The sequence below is a fragment of the Pollachius pollachius genome, assembly GCF_949987615.1.
Source record: "Pollachius pollachius genome assembly, chromosome: 8".
Lineage (NCBI taxonomy): Eukaryota > Metazoa > Chordata > Actinopteri > Gadiformes > Gadidae > Pollachius > Pollachius pollachius.
The window spans coordinates 24,960,892-24,970,891 of record NC_136941.1 but is presented as its reverse complement, the minus strand read 5'-3'; the positions used below and the strand labels follow the sequence as shown (position 1 = coordinate 24,970,891).

Sequence of the window (10,000 nt, the reverse complement as noted above, 5' to 3'; positions counted from 1 at the left end):
GATTCTGACTGGGAATGAATCCTTATCATATTAATTAAGACAGATAGTACTTTAAGTGATGCTTTCTCACTGTGATCAAGCCTATGCTGTGTTGCTGTGAATTCCATCAGCACTATATTACAATTGACCACCTAGTGATAAAGTATCCTTTCTATACCATCACCGCAATACTGTTGTTAAGTATTGTTTGGTCCTGCTTTATGTGTACGCACATATACACAAGCTCGGCTGCACGGACAAACACCCAATTATCCTAATTTCCCTCATTGATCAAATCTCAGACTGCTCCTAATAAAAGTGCGCTGTGTGCACACATATAAGCTTAGCAACAGGTCCTCTGTGGAGGCTGCTGGGTTAGCCAGCAGCCTCCTAGACCCTGCTAGCCTCTCTCTCACAGCTAGAGAGACGCCTTCCCATGCTTAAGGGCCTTCGCTGCTGTGGTGGGGACTCTTCATTAGAGGGTTAGGGGAGTTTGAATACACACAGGAAGGCCAAAACACACACACACACACACGCACGCACACACACACTCTATACTATGCATGCATAGTATAGAGTGCATATATATATATATATATATGTACCATGACCTGGATATATTCATATGTACCACAGGCAGCTTCTGAAACCACTACGTCCGGACACAAACACACACAGGCCCGCAAATGCGCGCACACACTCACGGACGCCCACACGCGCCCACGTGCCTGATGCTCACTGAGTGCTGCTGTTTTGTCTCTGTCCTGCAGATGGAGGTAGTGAGCACGTTCAAGCGAAGTGGTTCGTTTCAGGGCGCGGTGCGGCGGCGCTCCTCCGTGCTCAGTCAACTCCACGACGTAAACACTATCTCTACCCCTTCTCATGTAGCTCTGTCCTCTGCTACAGCCAATACCAGCCCAGCCCCTGGGAGTGAGTCCTCCGTCCAACACGCACCCCCACCACGCACACACACACACACACACACACACACACACACCACCGCAGGCACACCCGTCCACACAGAAATGTACATTTTAATCATCGTGCTTGTTTTGTCACACATTCGGACACACACACGCACACACACACACACACGTGCGTGCACGCGCACACGGCTGCACGGCACGTGGACTGCAGTGCTGTTCTCTGTGGTGGTGTCCCTCTCTGGCTCGTTGCTCGTGTCTGTGCATCCACTGGTTTACTCCCCTCTGAGCAGCAGTCTCCTCCGGCTCTGACCGGCTTTGTCTGGTCTCATCTGGTCCCGACTGGATTAATCCGGTGCGTGGTGTGGTGCGGACCAGACCGGTCCGGACTGGCCTGTTTTCTTTATGGGCCACGGGTCCGAGTGTGTCGGGGCCTGTACTGGTACGGGGCTTCAGTCCCAGTGCCGGTCCAGAGGATGTTTTCTTGCTCTATGTTGATGTGGGTGTGTGACGAAGGGTCTGCCATCCTCTCTTTGGTCTCTGGCGCTAGATATCACATACTAATGCACCTATGTTAGCGAACAACACACATATATATATATGTATTCGGTATAGATAAACAGTGAGTTAGACGGAGGGTTTCATGCGTACTCAAAGTTCAGAGAGAAGATGGTGTCTCTTCCTGTGCTTGTGTTGCCCCCCTGTGTGTGTGCCAGGTCAAGCGTGGTTACTAGGTTCCGCTTTAGGAACGCAGCTCTCCTCAATGAGCGACCAGAGGGAAGGTGGGGGCTACCTCTGAGATTTGATCCTCACTCTGCCCCATCACACACGGCTTCTGCTGCCTCCGTCTGAGCGGTAAACCTTCGAGTATAAAGCTGCCCGCCGCGGTCCTCATAGCGTAAAGGCTCACTCTGTCTCATTCTCGCCTTTCCTCCTGTTTACTCTCTTGCCTTTTATTTCTTTATCTTTGCTTTGTTTGGTGCTTCTTTTATGTAATAGTTCTCTTTATATAACAGCCGTGATGTCACTGACCTCACTTGACCTGATGTCTGCAAGCCTCGTAATACTTTGAATCTCTCTCTCTCTCTCTCTCTCTCCCCATTGTATCTCTTCCTGTCTTCATTGCTGTTTCCTTCTCCCTCCTTGTCTTCTATGCGGAGGTTTTTCAGGTCGTCTGTTGGCTCGATGTCAACAAAACCTTGGACATGTATAACGATTGTTAATGGAAAATAGATTTGGATCGTTTGTAGACGTTTTTTCCAGTGGTATTTAGATTTGGACAAATCTAAATACAGGCTCTTGTGTAGCACATGAATAAGATTTCTTTAGTTTTCTTCATTTTTGTTCTCTTTTTATTTCCTAATTTTCCATGTTGATTTCCTTTTAATTTTCCTCCATTCGTTAGTAGGGTAGCATCAATCCATCCCTCCTTCTCCTTCTCCCTTGGATGTCAGTTTGGCGCGTGTCTGTGCTTGTGTGTGTGTATGTGTGTGTGTGTGTGTGTGTGTGTGTGTGTGTGTGTGTGTGTGTGTGTGTGTGTGTGTGTGTGTGTGTGTGTGTGTAGCCGTGTACGTGTGTATGTGTGTGTGGACCTGCTAACATAAGTGGTGAGGGCCGCAGATCAGTTTCTGCATGTTCAATGTTTATGTGTTTAACCGTGTGAGTGTTTTTGTGTGTTTATATATATGTGTACGTGTACATTCTAAGTTTATGTGTACATGCCTGCATGTGCAGCTTTGTATGTAAGCAAGTGGGGAAGTGCAAATTTGATAACATGTGGGTGTGTGAGGGATTGGTGTGTGTGTGTGTGTACGTGTGTGTGTGTGTGTGCGTGTGTAAATGTGTGTTTGCGTGTGTGTGTGTGTGGGTGCGTGTGTGTGTGTGTGTACGTGTGTGTGTGTGTGTATGCCTCTGTGTGCGCATGCAGGAGTGACTCGCTGCCGTCTCCCATTTGCTCGTCTCATTGGCCTCCCCTCGGCTTCCTCTCAGTTGCTCCTCCTAAATCATCTCCCTCCCCCCGCCCCCCCCCCACCTGCTCCATCGCCCACCAGGTGTAGTCAGAGGAATCACAGGGCACCGAACCCCGTACTGCTACCGGGGCGACTTATGGCTCCTTCTGATCCGTGTACAAAGAGTGGGGGGGATACAGGTGAATATATTGCAGAGGGGGATACAGGTGAATATATTGTAGAGGGGGATACAGGTGAATATATTGTAGAGGGGGATACAGGTGAATATATTGTAGAGGGGGATACAGGTGAATATACTGTAGAGGGGGATACAGGTCAATATATTGTAGAGGGGGATACAGGTCAATATATTGTAGAGGGGGATACAGGTGAATATAATGTAGAGGGGGATACAGGTGAATTAATGTAGAGGGGGATACAGGTGAATGTATTGTAGAGGGGGATACAGGTGAATATATTATAGAGGGGGATACAGGTGAATATACTGTAGAGGGGGATACAGGTGAATATATTGTTGAGGGGGATACAGGTGAAATTACTGTAGAGGGAGATACAGGTGAATATACTGTAGAGGGGGATACAGGTGAATATAATGTAGAGGGGGATACAGGTGAATATATTGTACAGGGAGATACAGGTGAATATAATGTAGAGGGGGATACAGGTGAATATATTGTAGAGGGGTATACAGGTGAATATATTGTAGGGGGGGAGATACAGGTGAATATAATGTAGAGGGGGATACAGGTGAATGTATTGTAGAGGGGGATACAGGTGAATATATTGTTGAGGGGGATACAGGTGAATATATTGTAGAGGGGGATACAGCTGAATATACTGTAGAGGGGGATACAGGTGAATATACTGTAGAGGGGGATACAGGTGAATATATTTTAGAGGGGGATACAGGTGAATATACTGTAGAGGGGGATACAGGTGAATATATTTTAGAGGGGGATACAGGTGAATATACTGTAGAGGGGGATACAGGTGAATATATTGTAGAGGGGGATACAGGTGAATATACTGTAGATGGGGATGCAGGTGAATATACTGAAGAGGGGGATACAGGTGAATATACTGTAGAGGGGGATACAGGTGAATATATTGTAGAGGGGGATACAGGTGAATATATTGTTGAGGGGGATACAGGTGAAATTACTGTAGAGGGAGATACAGGTGAATATACTGTAGAGGGGGATACAGGTGAATATAATGTAGAGAAGATACAGGTGAATATATTGTAGAGGGAGATACAGGTGAATATAATGTAGAGGGGGATACAGGTGAATATATTGTAGAGGGGTATACAGGTGAATATATTGTAGGGGGGGAGATACAGGTGAATATAATGTAGAGGGGGATACAGGTGAATGTATTGTAGAGGCGGATACAGGTGAATATATTGTTGAGGGGGATACAGGTGAATATATATCGTAGAGGGGGATACAGGTGAATATATTGTAGAGGGGGATACAGGTGAATATATTTTAGAGGGGGATACAGGTGAATATACTGTAGAGGGGGATACAGGTGAATATATTGTAGAGGGGGATACAGGTGAATATACTGTAGGGTGGGATACAGGGGAATATACTGTAGAGGGGGATACAGGTGAATATATTGTAGAGGGGGATACAGGTGAATATACTGTAGAGGGGGATACAGGTGAATATATTGTAGCGGGGGATACAGGTGAATATATTATAGAGGGGGATACAGGTGAATATATTGTAGAGGGGGATACAGGTGAATATACTGTAGAGGGGGATACAGGTGAATATATTGTTGAGGGGGATACAGGTGAAATTACTGTAGAGGGAGATACAGGTGAATATACTGTAGAGGGGGATACAGGTGAATATAATGTAGAGGGGGATACAGGTGAATATATTGTAGAGGGGGATACAGGTGAATTACTGTAGAGGGGGATACAGGTGAATATACTGTAGAGGGGGATACAGGTGAATATATTGTTGAGGGGGATACAGGTGAAGTTACTTTAGAGGGAGATACAGGTGAATATATTGTAGAGGGGGATACAGGTGAATAAATTGTAGAGGGGGATACAGCTGAATATATTGTAGAGGGGGATACAGGTGAATATACTGTAGAGGGTGATACAGGTTAATATAATGTAGAGGGGGACACAGGTGAATATATTGCAGAGGGGGATACAGGTGAATAAATTGTAGAAGGGGATACAGGTGAATATATTGTAGAGGGGGATACAGGTGAATATACTGTAGAGGGGGATACAGGTGAATATAATGTAGAGGGGGATACAGGTGAATATATTGTTGAGGGGGATACAGGTGAATATATTGTAGAGGGGGATACAGGTGAATATACTGTAGAGGGGGATACAGGTGAATATATTGTAGAGGGGGATACAGTTGAATATATTTTAGAGGGGGATACAGGTGAATATACTGTAGAGGGGGATACAGGTGAATATATTGTAGAGGGGGGATGCAGGTGAATATACTGTAGAGGGGGATACAGGTGAATATATTGTTGAGGGGGATACAGGTGAATATATTGTAGAGGGGGATACAGGTGAATATACTGTAGAGGGGGATACAGGTCAATATATTGTAGAGGGGGGATGCAGGTGAATATACTGTAGAGGGGGATACAGGTGAATATATTGTAGAGGGGGATAAAGGAGAATATATTGTAGAGGGGGATAAAGGTGAATATATTGTGGAGGGGGATACAGGTGAATGTATTGTAGAGGGGGATACAGGTGAATATATTGTAGAGGGGGATACAGGTGAATATATTGTAGAGGGGGATACAGGTGAATTACTGTAGAGGGGGGATACAGGTGAATATATTGTAGAGGGGGATACAGGTGAATATATTGTAGAGGGGGATACAGATGAATATATTGTAGAGGGGGATACAGGTGAATATATTGTAGAGGGGGATACAGGTGAATATATTGTAGAGGGGGATACAGGTGAATATATTGTAGAGGGGGATAAAGGAGAATATATTGTAGAGGGGGATAAAGGTGAATATATTGTAGAGGGGGATACAGGTGAATGTATTGTAGAGGGGGATACAGGTGAATATATTGTAGAGGGGGATACAGGTGAATATATTGTAGAGGGGGATACAGGTGAATTACTGTAGAGGGGGGATACAGGTGAATATATTGTAGAGGGGGATACAGGTGAATATATTGTAGAGGGGGATACAGATGAATATATTGTAGAGGGGGATACAGGTGAATATATTGTAGAGGGGGATACAGGTGAATATATTGTAGAGGGGGATACAGGTGAATATATTGTAGAGGGGGATACAGGTGAATATATTGTAGAGGGGGATACAGGTGAATATATTGTAGAGGGGGATACAGATGAATTACTGTAGAGGGGGGATGCAGGTGAATATACTGTAGAGGGGGATACAGGTGAATATATTGTAGAGGGGGATACAGTGGAATATATTGTAGAGGGGGATACAGGTGAATATATTGTAGAGGGGGATACAGGTGAATTACTGTAGAGGGGGGATACAGGTGAATATATTGTAGAGGGGGATACAGGTGAATTACTGTAGAGGGGGGATACAGGTGAATATATTGTAGAGGGGGATACAGGTGAATAAATTGTAGAGGGGGATACAGGTGAATTACTGTAGAGGGGGGATACAGGTGAATATATTGTAGAGGGGGATACAGGTGAATTACTGTAGAGGGGGGATACTGACAGCTCGGCGCCTCAGGTTTTAAGAATACGTTTATGCACCCATGCTAAAGTTGACTAAAAAGAGGAATAAAAATTACATATTTTGGAAATTTATCTTAATACCTAATTAAACAAATTAGGAAAAATCCAACCTTTTAGGCCAACATTTTTTCTTTGTGGATGAATAATATATCATAAATAAATAACTGTTCTTCATTAAAATACAGGGGGCATAGGAACCCTTATGGTAAATTCCCATAGTTATTCCCAAGGTTATTTTCAGTTAGCCTAATAGCTGTTACTTAGCCTAATGATTTCTCAATGCAAATCAAACCAGCTAATTGGCTAACTGAAATAAAACCATGCCAATCTCTAGTTGTGGTGAAGGGTAGGTGATGATGTGGGGCTATTTTAACTCCAAAGGCCTAGGTCACTTTGTCAGGATGCATAGTATCCTGGATCCATGAAATAAATGGCCTTAAAAATTAAAATCTGCCTGCCTCTATGGGAATTTACCATAGGGGTTCCTATGCCCCTTGTATTTTAATGAAGAACATGTATTTATTTACGATACATTATTCATTCATAAAGAAAATTGGTGGCCTTAAAGGTTGGATTTTTCCTCATTTGTTTAATTATGCATTAATATCGATTTCCAAAAGAAGATTTTTTTATTCCTCTTTTTAGTAAACTTTAGCATGGTTGCATAAACTTATTCTTACCACTGTATTGTAGAGGGTGGGATACAGGTGAATATATTGTAAAGGGGGGATACAGATGAATATATTGTAGAGGGGGATACAGGTGAATATATTGTAGAGGGGGATAAAGGTGAATATATTGTAGAGGGGGATACAGGTGAATATATTGTAGAGGGGGATACAGGTGAATATATTGTAGAGGGGGATACAGGTGAATATATTGTAGAGGGGGATACAGGTGAATATAATGTAGGGGGGGATACAGGTGAATATATTGTAGAGGGGGGCTACAGGTGAATATATTGTAGAGGGGGATACAGGTGAATATAATGTAGGGGGGATACAGGTGAAATAACTGTAGGGGGGGGATACTGACAGCTTGGCGCCCCAGGTTTTGAATAGATGTGCTGGATTTGTAATTGATCCTTTTGTGATCTAATGTAATTAAAAGGTTGGTAAAGTTAAGGTAAGGTTTAGTTAAGGTAAGGTAAATGCAGAGCTTCAAAAACCGTTGAAGATGAGGATGTAGCTGTTGTAGTTTGTTGTATCCTTGTCTGTACATTAATAAATAAATAAGATAATAACAATAGATGGTCCAAGTTCAAAGAATCTAAAAAACAACACATTAACAATTATTAGGAAACAGTTTTGAGGCTACAGTTTGAGCCTCATAATAATAAGTTCATCAATGTGTACGCCAACAGTATCCATAGGGCAACAAAGCATTACCCAAATGCTTTGGGTAAGGAAGGAACACACATAGCTTTATCCAGAGGGAGGCAATGTTTGTCCAGTATTGATTTGAGTGGTATATAAATGAGGAGGCAGCCCTCTGCCTCCTCCAGCTCTGAGGTCTCGCTGGCTCCGCTTCAAACCGCCTCCTCTCACCTCTGTTCGTTTGAGAGGGAGATACTCCTAGTGTTTGTTTCACAGAGGAGGGCCCATCCGCCTTTCAGAGGTCTGAGTAAAGACTGCAATTGGCATGTTCAGGCCTGGTGCGGCACAGGCTGGTGGAGGAGGTTCTCCGGAGGTGTGATGGAGGGATTACCCCTCCTACCTCACGGGTCCTGCACACCTTTCTGTTTTGTTTTCGTCCGTCTTTGATTTGCACACAGCTTCATCTACCATTAAGTGCCTTTAACAACACCCCCACCCTAAGCTTAACTCTAACTCCGCCCCTCCTAAAGCACCCTAAGCCCAACTCTAACTCCGCCCCCCCTAAAACACCCCCACCCTAACCCCAACTCTAAGGCCCCGCCCACACGGAAACTATTTTTTTGTGAAGATACAGTCTTGTGCGTTTGGGCCAACCGTCCACATGGAGTTGGCGTTTTCGATGGCCGAAAACACGCTTTCTTGAAACCAGGTTCCATGGTGAATAAAATTTCCCTTTGCGTTTTCGTGTTCGTATTCGTGCCGACGCCAAATACAGAAATGATGACATCATCGCCCCCCCCCCCCTCCCCCCAGGGAAACCTAGAGTTCTGTTGAATTAGTTTAGTTTGATTTGATTTTTTGTTATTTTTGTAGCTTTAAATACAGCCCCTTGGTCAATTCAATTACTAACTGTACATTCAAAAGTATTTTCCGCCCAATCGAAAAGGTTTAAAAACTGCTGTCCTTCTCTGTCTTCTTCTTCTGTTGGTGGAGAACCAGGACCCGAGTGGCCTTGAATATGTACTACAGTTTCTACAGCTAAATCTGTTCCCCAATGACTCTGTCTTCACGGAGGTATTCCTGAAACGCATCAAAGGCAAACGGAGGGGAAAAGATCGTTCTCGCCCGTGTGGACGGAGACTAACTCCACCCCTCCGAAAATACCCCCCCTTCTTAAACACACCCCTAACCCTGCTAAAACACCCCCCAACCCCTCACCTTTACCCCTCCCCAAAAAAAACTAATGATCCATCAAGTCTTTCCATTAATCACTGCTGCTGAAGAGAGCCAGCAGGGAGGGAGAGAGAGAGAGAGAGAGAGAGAGAGAGAGAGAGAGAGAGAGGGAGAGGGAGAGAGAGAGAGAGAGAGAGAGAGAGAGAGAGAGAGAGAGAGAGAGAGAGAGAGAGTAACTCAGCAGTGCCCGGCCTCACGATGGGCATTCTATACTCGAAAGTTTACTTCTTTCACTGAAGAAAAACAAAAAAATGACAGTTTAAGTGAGCAGGTTTTGAAACCTTCTCAGTCCCTGCGCCACGTGTTTTTCTACCGTCCGATACACTCTTTGGAAAAACAGATAAGCACTGAACCTACTGCTTGACCGTCCTGTCCGTCCGTTTGTCTGTCTGTCCCTCTGCAAGTCTGTCTGTCCTGTCTGTCTGTCTGTCATTATCCAGAGTCATACATAAAGACAGCACTCTAGTTTGGCCCACAGCAGCGGCGACCTTCCCTTCAGCTGCTGCATCATAACGTTTCTCCATTCACGACCACAGTTGGGAATGTCAGCCGCTGCAGTTCAAAACTGTCTCTATGTAGGGCTCTGCGTGTGTGAGGTCCTCTCACAGCGTCCGCCGTTTGCATTTGGATTCCCATTTTTACTTTGAGTTCCCTTTTTCTGACTATGGGCTCACGCTGTTTCTCTTCCTCTGTTGGGCTTGGGGAGGACGGGGTGAGTGGGCCAACGACCGGAGGAATGGCTGTACACACTGAACACTGCATCATGTGCCTGGGAACCATCCCATAACCCCGGGACAACTGCTGCCTGTGAGAGAGAGTGAGGGAGCGAGGGAGCG

The 10,000-nt window shown here is 44.8% G+C and overlaps 1 protein-coding gene across 1 annotated transcript in view; it reads left to right on the top strand.

Annotated features, from left to right (window-relative positions):
* Window positions 1-10,000, top strand: part of atp2b3b (ATPase plasma membrane Ca2+ transporting 3b) — a gene marked incomplete at both ends in the record, with an annotated part of 41,150 nt that overhangs the window by 27,545 nt on the left and 3,605 nt on the right. The window contains one exon of the mRNA XM_079741193.1: window positions 750-836. Within this exon, the coding sequence (XP_079597319.1) occupies window positions 750-836 (87 nt within the window). The remainder of the gene's footprint in view (window positions 1-749; window positions 837-10,000) is intronic.